General features: G+C 36.2%; 2 protein-coding genes and 1 long non-coding RNA gene across 3 annotated transcripts; 2 read left to right on the forward strand and 1 right to left on the reverse strand.

Annotated features, from left to right (window-relative positions):
* Positions 1 to 4558: 4558 nt before the first annotated feature.
* Positions 4559 to 8082, forward strand: LOC104229355 (uncharacterized). Its single transcript, XM_009781987.2, has 4 exons — positions 4559 to 4897; positions 6613 to 6795; positions 6900 to 6959; positions 7447 to 8082. The coding sequence occupies exons 1-4, from the start codon at positions 4679 to 4681 to the stop codon at positions 7741 to 7743; spliced, it is 759 nt and encodes a 252-aa protein (XP_009780289.1). The 5' UTR covers positions 4559 to 4678; the 3' UTR covers positions 7744 to 8082.
* Positions 8032 to 9433, reverse strand: LOC104229354 (uncharacterized). Its single transcript, XR_711611.2, has 2 exons — positions 8909 to 9433; positions 8032 to 8452 (listed from the first exon to the last, which is right to left on the reverse strand). It is a non-coding gene; the product is annotated as an uncharacterized lncRNA (long non-coding RNA).
* A 559-nt stretch (positions 9434 to 9992) lies between these two features.
* On the forward strand, positions 9993 to 12395 carry LOC104229353 (WAT1-related protein At3g18200-like). The gene is made up of 7 exons (XM_009781986.2): positions 9993 to 10221; positions 10333 to 10395; positions 10521 to 10637; positions 10777 to 11008; positions 11278 to 11436; positions 11542 to 11693; positions 11808 to 12395. The coding sequence occupies exons 1-7, from the start codon at positions 10037 to 10039 to the stop codon at positions 11968 to 11970; spliced, it is 1071 nt and encodes a 356-aa protein (XP_009780288.1). The 5' UTR covers positions 9993 to 10036; the 3' UTR covers positions 11971 to 12395.
* The last annotated feature ends 5162 nt before the right edge of the window (positions 12396 to 17557 follow it).

Raw genomic sequence — 17557 nt, forward strand, 5'->3', positions numbered from 1 at the left:
CTTGGGGTGAGGCCCTTTCAAGGACCCCGCGTAAATACGGAATGTGTTTGTGCACCGTGCTGTCCTTTTTTTTTTAAAAGTGAGGTCTTTGATATAGTTTTCAAGTTCGTTGAACCTGATTAGTGTTAGATCCTGCTTCGTATGCAGTGGTTGAGAATGTTTTTTTCGCAAGCACATATATAGCCTGTATAGCCTGTTTGGCCAAGCTGCAAAAATCAACTTAGTTTGAGAATGTTTTTTTCGCAAAAGTGCTCTTCTCAAAAGTACTTTTGGTGAGAAACTGTTTGTGTTTGGCTAATTAATTTGAAAGCACTTCTGAGCAACAATTAGTGTTTGGCCAAGCTTTTAAAAAATGTTTCTAAGGGTATTTTTTGAAAAGTGCTTTTGAAGTGAAGTTACTTTTTTCTGCTTTCTCTTCAAAAACACTTTTTTTTTCTTTTAAAGTTTCTAAATACTTCAACTTTGAAAAAAAAGTACTTTTTTTTTTTGAAAAAAATGCTTCTAGAATTAGAGAAGCTTGGCCAAATATAACATATATTGCTGGTGTGAATATTTGTTTTCTCATTTTATATGAAATAAGTTACAAAAGAGTGGAAAGTTCTTTGCATTATTTGGTTTGTACTATGGTTATATATATAAAAAAAAAATCAGGATTATAAAAAAAGTAAAGAACCAAAAAATGAGACACTGGCAAGATTGAGCGAAGTCAGACATTTTGTGATTAATCATCAGTTCTGGTTTGTTAATTCCAAACAAGAAAAGGAAAACCTAATAGAAACGGGTTTTTGTCAAGTTGTAACGAACTCTATGCATATGCCATTGTTTCTCTTTCTGTAAATTAATTGGACGCCTTCTGTTCAACGGTAAATGACTTACGATGTAATTATGACGCCTACGAAATTAACATTTTTAAAGTAGTGTGTGAATCAGCATATCAAAATCTGAACGTTACGCGAGAAACGATCATGTTAGTTTAACAGGATTATCCATAGTAAAATGGTTCTAGAAATACTCTAATTTGCCTATTGTACAATATACGCTGATATGGCACAAGAATAGTGCGTACAACCTAAATGGTTGACTTCTACTGAATTATATGTATAACTGATAACTGAATAATATTTGAAAAAAATTGCATCTACATTGAATTTGTTGTGGTCAGCCTTCTTCTTTTAAACATAGTAGTACGGGCAATGATATTCAAGGCTACGGACATTGCAACTGAATTCTATTATAAGGGATTGTAATGGACCATCACTAGTTTTCAAATTAGTTTTTTTTTTACACGACTAATTTTCAAAACTAGATTTTTATTACATATCACTTCATAAGAGAGTCTATTAGAAACAAGAGAAATTCTCACAAACCACTATTGTTTAGTGATTACTATTAGCTAGTTGTAGCTACCACTTACTATATTACTTCCTATAACAATGTTTTTATGTTTTTTAGAGTGTATTGTATTTAAGCTACTGTATTCATGAATACAGTAGCATTTCTCGGTGTGAAACAGGGAATTACAACTAGACAGATTATTGTATTCGACTGTAGTCACAGCGTGAAATAGGTGATTATAGTTGGACAGGTTATTCTATTCGACTATATTCAAGATATGTATTTGTGAATACAATAACGTAAATGGCGCAATTCATGGTCTATTCAGCTGTTTTTAAACGAGTGAATCAATTAATATAATAGACTCCTAATATAACTCAAACTCAATTATAACACACAAATTTTGTATTTTCAGTTATAAAAAAGATTCTCAAACTAAAAACACCCCAAAAACATAGCAATCTTCAGAGAAATTATATAATACATCTGAATACATAAATTATATTAATTAAAAAAAATATATGAATACATTTATGGAATATAGCGAGACAGTAAATAAAATGAAATACATGGAATACAGTGCGATACATTGAAATATAATGAAAAAAAGACAATGAAATACATAGAATATAGCGAGATACATTGAAATACAATGAAAAAAAGGTAACAAACTCTTCAAGTTGCTCAGCCCCAAACTCCGTCATCTTTGTTCAAGAACAACCCTAATGTCGTCTCGTCAAGAGGGCCGCGATTCTGATTCGAAACTCTCAAAATTTGGCGCAAAAACGAAAAAAATTCCTTATTTTCAATAATAAATTGTCTTTTTTTGATAGTAATTGCGAATTTGGAAGATGAAGAAAAGTAGCAATGAAGATGGTAAGAGAAAGAGTTACATTGAACTGCAAACTTCAAGGGCAAGTGGGAGATGATCTCCACTACTAAATCATCATGCAATTCCATTCTCACCGATCGAATATTCATTTGCATTGCTATGCTCTGTTGTAGAATGCTCAATAGTCGTTTCTCATGCCCTTGATTTCTTCGGGGTTACCTGATTTGCTTTCGCCTTTTTCATTGCAAAGCAACGGCCATCAGAATGGGGTGGATCTTTCGGAATGGGATTCCCTGCAGTAATCTAATATCCAGTAATTCTCAATAGCTACCAAGATGTATGCCACGTGTGCAATTGAAGTTTCAAAGGCTTGGATTTACTTTGTAGGTTTTAGAGTTTTCTATTTGCAATATTAATGAATTATAGTTTCTGTTATTTATTTATTTATTTATTTATTTATTTAATAAAGAGACAAAAGATGGTGCAGCTCATTCTTTTTTCAAACAAAGATCAATTTGTGAATCTTAAATTTAAGAAAATTCTCATCATATCTATGCAGAAACAAGGTATGTTTTCTCTGAAAATTCAATTGAATTTTCTTCTACTAAGTGAATATTCAAAAAATTGGCATCTAGAAACATGAAGCAAATGAGATTCTAGGTATTATAAAATAATGTGAAAGTGTAATAATGTGTGTAAAGAAAATCACAAGCTTGAAAAAGGAACAAAGTTAGTAGAGGAAAGTGAAGAAAATGGCGTAAACTGATCATGTCCATTTTTGTTTTTATTTTCTAAGTATTATTTATTAATTAAGCAAATACAAAACATTATAAAGAAAGAATTAGCATTGAAACTTCAGCTGCACACATGGCATCATCTAATTAATCTATTGAGAATTACTGGATATTATATTAATGGAGGGGATCCTATCTCAGATCTTTCTCTCTAGGGTTTGATTACGACATTGATTCAGAGCCCCAGCCCCACTGACAATGAAAATTTGCGAGACAATGGAGATGAATCAGTGGAGAATAGTGATTTTATTTATGGAGAAAGACTGGCGTTGAGAGAGAGGGTGGAGAAAAATCTGAAAGAATGAGAGAGAAAAATAATAGAAAGAATATTTTATGGCTTAAGGGTAAGAGGTAACCATAAATAGATATTTGGCTATAAAAATCAAAAGATAGCTATGGAATATAATTTTTAAAAGGGTATTTATTTAAAATAAATAAAGTATCAACCTTTGCTATAGGAGGTAAAAATTCCTATAAACAACCTCTGTGCCCTTCACGGGTAAGATTGTGTACATATTACCCTCCTCATATTTTACTTATGGTAATACAACAAGGGTAAGATTGCATACATACTATCCTCCCCAAACTGAGTAGGACAAGGGTAAGGTTGCATGCATGCTATCCTCCTCGAACTCTATTAGGTTGCATACATACTATCCTCCCCGGACTCCGAATACACTGAATTGTTGTTGTTGTTGTTGTTGGTTGTATCTAGGGGTGTCAATGGATATTCGAAAACCGACTAAACCGACCGAACTGTACCGCACCGAACTGATTTTTAGGTTTCTTTTAAAGAAATCGTAGGTTTTTATATAAATCTATAACCACACCGATAATTAGGGTATGTTTTTTATTTTATAAAAATAAACCGAAAAAATACCGATTCGTACTGAATACATTTACATGTGAAAAATATATTTATATAGTGAGTTTAAAAATAATAATGCATTAAATTTTTCTTTGGGCTTTTGAATTATGAAAACTGTTACAAGCCAACAAGTAATTAAATTAAAAATACTAATTCCTAAAGCCTATTATGCTACTTCTACTTAAACTAATTTATTTCAAATATCTTAATAAGACACAAGTATTCTAGCGATTATGAGTAGCAAACTACAATGTATTGAATACGTTTCATTTCATATAATTTAGATTTATCTTTTTAAATATTTAATCTTCTATAGTCATTATTCTTGAGTCCTAGCTTGATTAATATCGTTCCACTCGTGTGATTTATATTTTTTTTTCTGCGTTTGCTTTGTTTCTTTTTAAGCTATTGTAGAATAGTTAATGGATCTATACTCTAGCCATCTTTCATTTTTCTTTAATTCATCACCCATTAAACAGTAAAAATATCTAGAGAATTTTGCTACGTCCTATAAAAGAACATATGTTATTGCATTCTACTTCAACTAGTGAATTTTACATGATATTTTAAAAAATACGGAAAATTAACCGAATCGAACCGATACTGAGGAGAAACCGACATGATTGAGACGGTTTAAAAAAGTCTAATTTTGATTATATATAATAGAATAACTAAAAAATTAATATGATACAAATTTTTATAAAATAACCGGCCGAACCGAATTACACTTCCAAAGGGAAAAAAAAAAAACAAAAGGACGAAAAAGAAGCGCGTATAGATTGCAATAACAGTAGGTATATAATCAGAAACCAAAAGTGTAGGACTAAAATAACTACAGCCACTTATGAGATGCTGCTGCTCTCTTCTTCCATCCCCTTGAGTTGGGGAATTTTTTGTTCCTCTCAAGCTTCTCTCAACTGCAGTTTCGGAGTTCCTTTTAATCACTCAAAGTTACAAACTTCTCTGAGATTCACAGCTCTTAAAACCAGAGCAACCTTTGACGAAAATGACCAAAATTCTCAAGCTTCCATTCTTATTCAAGAAGAGGAAAACAAACAACCCAATCAGGTATAATTCTCATTTTCTTTTGTATTTTTAATTTAGGTTTTTTAAGCCAGTGGGTGCTGAGTATTCCTTTACTAAAAGGATTTGAACTCAGTAATATATGTTTGTTCGGAAAAAATTACTCCCTCCATTCCAATTATTTGAAGCTATTTCTTTATTAGTTCGTTCAATAAAGGTTGCCGCATTTGTGTTTAGAAATAATTAACTTTAAACTTTTCATTTTAATGAGAAGCTTTGTAGTAACACAAATATTACAACAATATTTAAGACCACAAGTTTCAAAAGTTATATACCTACCCAAATCCGAGGCGGACCTAGGATTTGAGCACGACGGGGTACCACCGTATGCTTATCACTAGCGATAAAATTCGGAGTGCAACTCTTTGAAAACTTAATGATTATAATGACTTATCATACAAGTATAAACAAGAAGTTCTAAAGAAAAAGAAAGCACCACACAGAGAGAGAATTTTTTTCGCAAAATAGGTTCTATGGGATAGGAAGGTGTTTGATTATGCATGTTTCGCACTTTGAAATTTCTAGTTTTTTAATTTAAAAAAGGGGGTCAGTGATCAAAAGGGCGCTCAAACTTTAAATTATCAAAAACTTACTAAAGAAATTAAGATTAAGAGTATGTTAATAGTCAAAGAACTGAAGAAGAGTCTCTCTTAGCTGCCATTGTCGAGACGGTGTCAAAGTAGCTGTTGAAGAAGATTTGTGCCAAAATGATTTGTATTTTTCTATTTGTGGAACGATACTTTGCAATTTGAGGCTTTTAAATTTAAGGGGGATATTTGAAAAGGAATAATATTAATTAAATTGACTATTATGTATTAGTAGTAAACTATTATTGAATTCAAAAAAAGATAAAAGTAAAAAATAAAGTAGTTTGCTATCAAATATAAATAGAAAGGAGGAGAAAAAAGAACAAAAATAGATAGGAGGAGAAAAAGGAACAAAAATAGATAGGATTTAAGGGGAGCGATATGTTGCAATTTGTGCAATTTGAGGCTTTTAAATTTAAGGGGGATATTTGAAAAGGAATAAAATTAATTAAATTGACTATTATGTATTAGTAGTAAACTATAATTGAATTCAAAAAAAGATAAAAATAAAAAATAAAGTAGTTTGCTATCAAATATAAATAGAAAGGAGGAGAAAAAAGAACAAAAATAGATGGGGAGAAAAAAGAACAAAAACAGATAGGGAGAAAAAAGAACAAAAACAGATAGGAGGAGAAGACGCTGAAGTTGGGTATCGAACCCGCGTCATCCAACAAAGGATGAAACAAAACCCACCCGAACAACAACCTCTGCCATTCCCCTTTCTATTTTATGGGGTCACAAATAAAATATTTGAGGGGTCCCATCTCTATATGTACAGATATATATAAGATATATACAGAGTTTTTGCCGAGGCTAACGGGGTCCCGTGACCCCTCAACCCGTAACTTAGGTCCGCTTCTGACCCAAATTTAAGACCATTTAAAAAGTAGTATACCGTGAGTTGGATATCCAACTCACGTAGGCTCATATCAGCTAGCTGTTGACTTTTTAGCTTAATTAATTTGCTAAAGCTCCTTTTTTAAGAACACCATTTTGCTGATTAGTATGTTCAAATTTATTAACTGAGTTACTGTGAGCAATTTGGATAATAATTCTTACTGGGCACTTACTTTTGGTTTTCCTACTGGTTGTATGAATTAAAACTTTATTTAGGAAGTTGAAGAGAGTGTAAGAGTACTGAAAAATGCAGCCAAAACAAGAAAGGTTGCAGCAGAGGAGATCATGGCTGCTTTCTCTGTGATTGAGAAAGCAAAAATTGATTCTTCAAAGTTTCTTGAAACTCTTGGTGGAACCGAATCTCCGGGGAGGACGTGGATGCTTATTTTTACTGCTGAGGTTTGTAAATGCATTTTGTTTTCTTTCTCTTTTTGTGCTTCGTTAAGTTACTGCTGAGGTTTGTAAATGCCGAAGCCTTATTATTATTGCATTTTTTGTTGCAGAAAGGTTTAGAACGAGGTAGATATTTCCCAATTACAGCCATTCAGAGATTTGATGCAGCTGTAAGCTTTACTTCTTGTCTTTGTTATCTGTCTTTTAATGTTAATGAAGGAGATTACTCTTAATATAGAAGGTAAAACAAGAGAATATGTACATGTCACCGCATTTGTGTAGCTATCATGTAACTTTTAGATGAGATAAAATCAAATAATTCAATTTCATAAACGTATTTTGTTAACCGATTTTCCCATTTCTGATTTGTGTATCTAGTGTACAATTGTTATACTAGAGATCTTCTACAAAAGAAAATGATAGAAAACACTTCCCTGCTCAATAACTAAAAGACAAGAGAAAGAGAAACTTTAAGGAAAACAAGTGCATACCCACTGCTATTCATGATATTTATTGGTGCTATATAAGCAACCTTCATTCTCTTAAAATGTCAGTTTCCTTTAGTTATTTAGACGATGAACTCCAACTTCACTATGGAGCATAGATGCTTTTTTCTTTTAATCACAAGATGAATGACATGTTTGAACAAAATTTTAGGCAAAGAGGATCGAAAATGGTGTTTTCTTGGGGCCTCTTGGATTCTTGACATTTGAAGGGAGGTTTTCATGGAAGAATAGGATTCTTGCTTTCGTATTTGAGCAGCTTCGGATAAAAGTTGGACCATTGAATCCCTTTAATATCAGTATTAAGGGAAAAGATGAAAGAGAGCCGAGCAATAAGGATAAGGATCCATTTTTCATCTGGTTTTACATAGATGAGGAAATAGCTGTTGCTCGAGGACGGAGTGGAGGGACAGCTTTCTGGGTCCGTTGTCGACGTGTTGGCTATTCCTAAAAGCTTTTGTATGTATTTATAGTTTGGCTTTCTCAATGCACATGACATTGAATCGAAATACTATACTGATGAAATTGTGAAGTATAAGCTATATGTAAAGGAATTAGGAGAAAAATTTGTCAATGTTTATAGAAAGCCTTTGTCTCCTTCACCGTTTCAGGTTTTCCACTTATGTTTAGTAGATCTTATTCTCAGAATGAAGAAGTCTCTAGAAACTATATTACAAGGGTATAGAATTAGCTTCTTATTTGCAGATATTCTTAGCTTGTAGATATAATACTGTAACTGTAGCAGAATCAAATGATTCAGAGGTGTTATTGATGATATTTTTACTATCGAGATTGTTGGTGGCCTCGGTTTCATCTTGGTTCACATATCATCTGCTCTTGATATGGCAGATGGGAGGGACTCTTTACATAAATGTCACAGTAACATCAATATAAAACCATCAGAATAAAGCTCGATTTACCTTAAAACATGAGAGAGAAAGTGGTAACAATAGCTTCTTCTCTCCTACTTCCTCCATTGCACTGAGCCACAGAGATTTCCAACCCATCACTATATCCAGGTAGCCTATCTGCTCCCTGTCAAAAAATTTCGTCCCTCGAATCTGCTCCTTGATAAGTTCAAACAATTCCTGTACCGACTCTATAGTTTTTGATTTTGCCTCTCCTTTAACTTGCATTGCTTACCATGATCCTATGATACACTGAAAGTGAAAAATAACAATCAGATGGCCATCTTTTAGTCATGTGCTATTCTTGTCTATGATATTTTATCAGATGCATTAACTTGGATAGAATCATTTCTTAACCATTTTGCTGTAGTTCAATTGCATCTTTTTTTTTTTTCACCTGGTGTCGGGTACACTCATTGAGGCCCTGTTTAATCCGGATTCGCGCAACGTAAGGCCCATTAAAGGGGGCAGTGCTCCCTATACGAGTTTTTTCATTTTCAGGACTCGAACCCGAAACCTCTGGTTAAGGGTGGAGGGGTCCTAGCCATCCCGCCACAATCCTTGGTGGTGTAGTTCAGTTGCATCCTTCAGACAAAATTGCCCAAAATGGTTCCATCTACATGATGCAGTTGGATGAGGAGCTTGTTTACTTGTCTCATAGTTTAAGCAATCATGATATTGCTATGTTGGAGTAATACTAGTGTTTACCTGATAGGCAGATCAGAAAGGATGTAGATGCCCACCCTCTTTCCCATGGGAATGGAAAAGGTAAATCATCCTTGTTCTATAGGTGCACATGTGCTAGCTTTTGTATACTCTTTTAAAGCAATGGATTATGCCAAGAAAGTAAAGCAAATTGCCTTCTAGTGCCTTATGTTATATTAATGAGCAAATCCCTCATCCTTCTTTGCCTTGTCGAGAAATCGCTCTCACCGTTGAAGTTTTGCTACCTCGTACTTTGCTCAAGTCATTTTTTTCTCGCCGAGTATAGTACGACTGGCCTCAAAAAATATTTATGTTAATGAGCAAAACTTGTGCTCTAATACCAATGGCTGGAAAAGATAACAGATAGAAATAATATTTACTGAATGTATTGAGAATAATAACGAGCACCAAAAAGAAATAAAAAAGAGTAATAACGACACTAAGATTTTAACTTGGAAAACCCTTTTGAATAAGGAAAAAACCGCGGTTCGAGAGGAGCAAAATAATCCACTAGAGCAAAATGGTCAAGAGATTATTACACTCAAAATAAAGAATCCACTTTTGATTTTTCACCCTTTATGCCGCTCTCAAAATTTATACCGCAAAATTAATAACGCTCTCACTCTTTATTTTTCTCATAAACTATTTTTAATATCTTTTGTGACCAGTATAGGTTAAACCCAGTAGTTTTTGCACAAATCTTGTAGATGTATTAAAAAATTCACTAAATTATCTATAAATAATTGATTGTAATTGTACGTAGGAACCTATAAACTTTAAATCTTGATCTCTGTTTGTGATACTTCTCACTGCTTTCGCTCTCTTTGTTGGTGCATTTTCAACGGAGGAGAAACTCCTATATTTACAGAAAATGATCAAGGACCAACGGGGAAATAGCAAAAGTTTCTCCTCCACTCGTCCAAGAATGGATATCTTCCAATCAAATTCTTTTATAGGTACATCAGTCAATTAAGAATGGTTTGGAATGATTTGGACCTTACAGTTCCCAGAGTATGCATTTTTCTTTCTGCAGAAAATGACATCTTTCATTGGTGTGTACAGTGTAAATAAGGAATACAAGGTAAGCTAGTTAATCTTCCCTAGAGGAAGTAATTACAAGAACCAAAGATTATGGAATTTACACCTGGAAAACTGAAGCTTGTTGCAGCATTGTTTGTCATGGTTTTCTGCTCTGCAGGATTGCATATTGTCTCAAGAATTGCTCTCAATATTGGTGTCAGCAAAATTGTTTTTATACTTTACAGAAACATCACTGCTTTACTTGTTTTAGGACCTTTTGCTTATTTTTTAGAAAAGTGAGTAATGATACCTAATTTCCAGCCACAACTACGAACGTATTGTTATTTTTCCTTTCTTAATCTGGTTGAGATGTATAACTTTAAGTTCTTGTGTTCTCGTTTATACAGGAAGGATAGACCACCCCTCACATTTTCCCTATTGGTTCAGTTTTTCTTCCTCGGTTTAATAGGGTAAGCAAGTAGAGTATAATTTCTCTTCTACTGACCAATTTTCTTAAAGAAATTTTAAATATTAGTACTAGCTTTTATTACTTTCCATTCGCTCTAATAACAGAGTTTTGTTTCCTGGTTCACAGAGTCACAGCAAACCAATCACTTTATATCTTAGGGTTGTATTATACATCACCTACCTATGCATCAGCTATGCAAAACTCAGTTCCTGCAATTACTTTTGTCATGGCTTCTGTTTTAAGGTATAAGATCATAGCTGTTTATGAAATAGCACGTACACCGTACTATCTAATTAGATGGTTGTATTTGTTCATTTTTTACTATTTCATACTAATAAATTCATCAGTATACGTAAAGTATATGCTTGTATATGTACCTCAGGTTAGAAGAAGTGCATATTAAGAGGAGGGATGGCATGGCAAAAATTCTTGGAACCATAGCAAGTATTGGAGGTGCCACAATAATCACCCTATATAAAGGCCCTCCCCTTCTAGGGGGAAGTGGTTTTTCTACAGATATAACTACTTCTCCAGAGAAAATGCTGAATAGGACGTTGGGTTGTGTTTACTTTATTGTTCAGTGCTTATCATATGCTGGTTATATGGTGCTTCAGGTAGCCCTCGAGATCACTTGCATTGTTAAAATACTACCAGTAATTGGGACCATTTTGGCTCCATTATTGCTGTAAATAGAAAAAGAATTAGCAGTTAACACAGTTTTTGTGGACATAACTCTGGTTGAATTGTGAGTACCTCATCTAAAAGCTTAAACTATCCGAGGAGGTCCACTTTCGTTTACTACTTAATTATATCAGAATTAATACCTCTATGTATATACACATACCATCAATTAGCGTCTCACGGCACATGGTAAAATATGCAGGTTCCTATGATGAAAAATTACCCCGCAAAATTGTCACTTACCACATTTCCATGTTTTTTTGGAGTAATCCAGCTCCTAGTTGTAACTGCTTTTACAGAAAGGGATCCAAGAAATTGGCGAATTCAGTCTGGCAAGGAGGTTTTGACGATTCTATATGTTGTAAGATCCCTAAAACTTAAATCATCCTCTATCCTTTTAGTTTCACATGATTGCACCAATGAGCGTATAATTAGTATGTCGACTCAAACTGTGATTGCATTATAGGGTATTATATTTTCTGGAGTTGTATATTCTCTCGTGACTTGGTGCATTCAGAAAGGAGGGCCAGTGTTGACCGCCACGTTCCAGCCTCTGCAAACAGTAGTAGTTGCTGTCTTGGCCTTTGTATTTCTTGGTAATCGGTTGTATTCAGGCGGGTAAGTCCATAAATGGGAAAAGAATGATCGCCATATGTTATGATTCTTGATAAATTTCAGCGCGCATTCGTGTTTTGGATTAAAAGTGAATTATTGACAATTAATTGTATGCAGGGTATTTGGGGGGATTCTGATTGCAGCAGGGGTTTACCTAGTCTTATGGGGTAAAAATGAAGAGGAAAAAATTGCTAACCAAGATAAAGAAGGAGCGACATTGAGAAAACATCTTCTTGATCAGGAAAACACAGAGGAATGTCCTGTTACAGTTCAGGTCTAATAACAATTCATCTACTAAAATAATATGTTAAGACAGTTCGTCTGTACAGCTGGTTTGGGACAAGGCTGCCAGCTTAACAACATGTAAATGTTAAAGAGTAATGTTCAGTGCTGTATTCTGGCCTGGGCCCGGGCCTAAACGGGCCAAACGGGCCGGGCTTAACGGGCCTGCTTGGCGGTCCCGGACTCTGGCGGGTCCCGGGCCTCACGGTACCGGGCTTCGTGGGCTCAACGGGTGGAACCAGCCCGTGACGGGCCTAAGCCCATATGGTCCCGAACTAAACGGGCCGGGCTCGTGGGCTTAGCGGGCCTAACGGGCTTTTTTATTTCCGTTTTTTTAAAATATTTTTTGTTTTAGGCAGTTTCTTGTAAACCATATCATGGCTATATAAATAATATATATGTAATATATATGTAGAAATCTAATTATTAAAGTGCTTGACGAAAAAATAAATTAACAAAACAATAGTAAAACTAAATTGCCATGCATAATAAATCAATAACAAAGTACAACATGAAGCATAAATACGTCTAATAATTTTAAAATAACACAAATTGTTGAAATATCTTAAAGACGAATTTGCGGATAAATACCATCAACACAATACGTTATATGCCTCCTTAAAATGCCTGTGGTACACCCTGAACGAAAATTTAAGACTCTTCCACAGTTCTTGCATTTTAATATTTGGCCTTCTTCATTTTCTTCAAGCACTTCATAGTAGTGCGAAACAAATAAGCGCACTCTTTCCGAACGAGGCATGATGTAACTTGAAAATTAAGATTGAGACTTGAAGTCTTGAAAATTGGAGATTGAGAGATTGAGAGAAATTTAGATTGAGAAATGAGTATTGAGTATTGAAATGGTATGTTATGTATATACATTACTTTATATATTTTCTTGTAGTATATATTGTGTGTTATGTATATACATTACCTTATATAGTTTCTTGTAGTATATATTGTGTGTTATGTATATACATTACCTTATATATTTTCTTGTAGTATATATTGTAAGTATATATTGTATGTTATGTGTGTGTGTGTGTATATATATATTTTCTTGTAGTATATATTGTATGTTATGTATATATATTACCTTATATATTTTCTTGTAGTATATATTGTATGTTATATATACAATATACATTACCTTATATATTTTCTTGTAGTATATATTGTATGTTATGTATATACATTACCTTATATATTTTTTTGTAGTATATATTGTATGTTATGTATATCCATTACCTTATATATTTTCTTGAAGTATATATTGTATGTTATGTATATACATTACCTTATATATTTTCTTATAGTATATATTGTATGTTATGTATATATATTACCTTATATATTTTCTTGTAGTATATATTGTGTGTTATGTATATACATTACCTTATATATATTACCTTAGGCCCGGTAAGACCGGGCCAGGCCCGCCAGCCGGTCCCGGGCTTAGCGGTCCCGGGCTCAAGGGTTTTTTTACCATACCCGGCTCGCCACGGGCTTTTTGCACCATTAAGGCCCGGCCCACCAGGCCCGTTTAGCCCGTTAGGACCGCGGGCCCGGTCCGATCCCGATCCCAGCCCGGCCCACCGTACATCATTAGTTCAAATACATTCTTCATTTCATTTCTTTTGCTTTTTAGTTTGAAAACAAATGTCAATGTATCTTGGCATGACCCTTCCAAGTGTAGTACTTAGTATAAATTTTTGTAATTGACTTTACAGGAATTATGTCTACAAGACTAATTTCTACAATAATATATAGCTTACCTAGTGTTAGCCCCTTGACAAAGGTCCTCGGCAGGTGTGGGTTGTGACAAGGATTTTCATGATGGTCTTGGCACACAACCTGAAAATTGGGCAACATCATGATGGGCTGCTCGGCATGACAGACAATGCGGGGTTCGACAAATGCACCTTGAACGGAAGCAAGGCGCATTTTACTTGGATGTGCGGGTTGGCAAAACAATGGCAAGGCAAAGCCATGTCAAGCAGGGGCAAAGACATGGCAAGGCAAGGCAAGGCGGGACAAGCAATGGCAAATGATGCGGGCAGATTTAATCAAGTTGGGGGCGACTTGATATGAGCGGGCAACTGTGACAATGAACGTGTGCGGCTAAGTCAGCGGGCGGCGAGATGTGGCAATGACATTGGCGCGGAGCAGTGTCAAAGGCAAGGTTGGGCGCAATGCCAACCTTGGCACAAAGCAGCTGGGCGAAAATCAGGCACATGCTGTGCACAAGCAGCAGTTGGAAAACATGTGCAAAGCACATGGGAAGCAGTTGGCAGTTGCAACCTCTTCCAAGACATGCTGATCATGGCCTAAAAATGTGCCCACGTTTTTGTATTTTGTCTTAACTTGTTTGCCCATCAGTTGGGGCTTGTCAACTGATTTTAGCCTTATAAATACTTGCATAGGTTGTCCAAAACAGGGCAGAAACTTAGTCTAAGGCATTGTGTAGCCAAAAATTCGTCTGAGTCATTTCCTAAGGGTGGGAAAATCATTTTGGGCAGGGAATTAGGGAATTATTTGTCTTGGCCATAGGGTTGGCTATTGTGTTCTTGTATTCACATATTAATACGAGTTGGGAAGAAATTCCTGTATATAGTGTGTGCCTTTATTTACTGTTTTTGCTGCCTATTTTCATTCTTAGTGCAAACGTCCCTAAAAATAAAACTAAGTGTTGGAAAGGCTGAAGTCAAGGCTGGGCTTGACTGCCGCACGGAGGTGAACCTCGGGCAAAATTTGAGTGACATAAATCACCCTTATGACAACTGGTATCAGAGCGTGGCTGGATCGGGGCGAAGACACAACGTTCAGTGGTTGAATTTTGTGAAGAATGGCTGGTGGCAACGCAGAATTGAGGGAAAAGGTTGCTGCATTAGAGGCACTCGTCGGAACTATTGATGGGGATCAATTTCTGACTATCGTGACTCGTCTCGCCTATCTTGAGGCCGAGATGAATAGGCTGAGCCAGGAGTGCACAAATCTGAAAACGGAAAATGGGTTGCTACGTCGTGCTGTTGGAAATGATGAAGCACAACGTGGGGCAGATCGTACCAAGGTTAGAATTCCGGAGCCTAAAGAGTTTAATGGCGCAAGGAGTGCCAAGAAACTCGAAAATTTCCTGTGGGATATAGAATAGTACTTCCATGCTGTCAAAGTGCAAGATGAAGACAAGGTCGCCATTACGACTATGTACTTAGTGGACGATGCAAAGCTTTGGTGGCGTACGCGCGTGGCAGATGATATAAGTGCCGGTAGGTCGAAGATTGACTCTTGGGAAGGGCTGAAGAAAGAATTGAAAAATCAATTCTTTCCTAGCAATGCGGGCTGGATTGCTAGAAATCGTTTGAAGAAGTTGAAACAAACTGGAATGGTCAGGGATTATGTCAAAGATTTCAGTTCTTTGATGCTGGATATTAGCAACATGTCTGAGGAAGACAAGCTGCATAATTTACTTTACGGGTTGCAGTCGTGGGCACAAATGGAACTACGAAGGCAGAATGTGAAAGACATTCCTAGTGCCATTTCCGCTGCGGATGCGTTGGGTGATTTTCGGTTGAGACAAGATGGTTTTGATTTCTCTACTACTTCAAAGTCCAGAAACGAGAACAAGGACAAGACAAAAGAGTGGAGAAAAACGGAAACGACAAGGGCAATGCTGTTGAGGGCAATGGCAATGAGAAGGGAAAACAATGTGCTGGACCTTCGACAAACAAGGGACACAACAACAAGTTTGATGGCTGTTTTATTTGCAAAGGACCACACATAGCGAGGGGATGTCCAAGAATTTAACGGCTTTCAGCGTTGTTTGCTGAAGAAAAGAATGAAGATAAGCCAAACGAGGAAGAACATGAGCAAGCAACAACATATTTAGGGCCTATGGTGGTGCTAAAAAATGCGGAAGCTGCTTCGTCGAGGACGACGAATTCTTCTGGTGGGGGTGGTTTGTTAGCCCCTTGACAAAGGTCCTCGGCAGGTGTGGGTTGTGACAAGGATTTTCATGATGGCCTTGGCACACAACCTGAAAATTGGGCAACATCATGATGTGCTGCTCGACATGACAGACAATGCGGGGTTCGACAAACTCACCTTGAATGGAAGCAAGGCGCATTTTACTTGGATGTGTGGATTGGCAAATCAATGGCAAGGAAAAGCCATGTCAAGCAGGGGCAAAGACATGGCAAGGCAAGGCAAGGCAAGGCGGGACAAACAATGGCAAATGATGCAAGCAAATTTAATCAAGTTGGGGGCGACTTGATATGAGCGGGCAGCTGTGACAATGAACGTGTGCGGATAAGTCAGCGGGCGATGAGCTGTGGCAATGACATTGGCGCAGAGTAGTGTCAAAGGAAAGGTTGGGCGCAATGCCAGCCTTGGCACAAAGCAGCTGGGCGAAAATCAGGCAAATGCTGTGCACAAGCAACATTTGGAAAACATGTGCAAAGCACATGAGAAGCAGTTGGCAGTTGCAACCTCTTCCAAGACATGCTGATCATTACCTAAAAATGTGCCCACGTTTTTGTACTTTGTCTTAACTTGTTTGCCCATCAGTTGGGGCTTGTCAACTGATTGTAGCTTTATAAATACTTGCCTAGGTTGTCCAAAACGGGGCAGAAACTTAGTCTAAGGCATTGGGTAGCCAAAAATTCGTCTAAGTCATTTCCTAAGGGTGGGAAAATCATTTTGGGCAGGGAATTAGGGAATTCTTTGTCTTGTCCATAGGGTTGACTATTGTGTTCTTGTATTCACATATTAATACGAGTTGGGAAGAAATTCCTGTATATCGTGTGTGCATTTATTTACTGTTTTTGCTGCCTATTTTCATTCTAAGTGCAAACGTCCCTAAACATAAAACTAAGTGTTAGAAAGGCTGAAGTCAAGGCTGGGCTTGACTGCCGCACGGAGGTGAACCCCACGCAAAATTCGAGTGACATAAATCACCCGTGTGACACCTAGTACTTAGTATACTAGAGTGTAGCTTTTGATTTCAACTTATGCCTCTTAATTCTGATTAGAAGGTATCCGTAATTGCTATATATGACTTAAGAATCCTTCTCAGTCTATCAGAAACGACCCCTCTACTTTCACAAGGCAGGAATAAGGTTTGCGTACACATATACCCTCCCCAAACCCCATTTGTGATACTACACTGGGTTTGTTGTTGTTGTTGTTGTTGTTGTTGTTGTTGTTGTTGTTGTTGTTGTTGTTGTTGTTGTTTGACTTAGGAATCCTTCCCGGTGTTCCTCCTTATTTTGTAACTTCTGATTGATCAAGAATGAATAACTCAACATTTACATGTTGCTATGCTGACAGTTGTTGAGTTTCTTTTTAATATAGAAAGGTATTAAAAAGAGGGTGCATGGGAAATGGAGGGAAATGAAAATTTTGTGTAAAATTTTAAGTTTCCCTCTCATTTTAATGAGACATTGTCCATCATTGGTAGAGGAAAAGGAGTTTGGTGGGTTTATATACAAATGCACTTCATGTAGCTCTTAAAGAGTTAGGAAGAAGGCAAGCCTCGCGCCGTCGTCGTTGCTCGCTCGCTCGGCTCGGCTTCGACTTAGGATTTGGAT

The sequence above is a fragment of the Nicotiana sylvestris genome, chromosome 6 (assembly GCF_000393655.2).
Source record: "Nicotiana sylvestris chromosome 6, ASM39365v2, whole genome shotgun sequence".
NCBI classification, from domain to species: domain Eukaryota; kingdom Viridiplantae; phylum Streptophyta; class Magnoliopsida; order Solanales; family Solanaceae; genus Nicotiana; species Nicotiana sylvestris.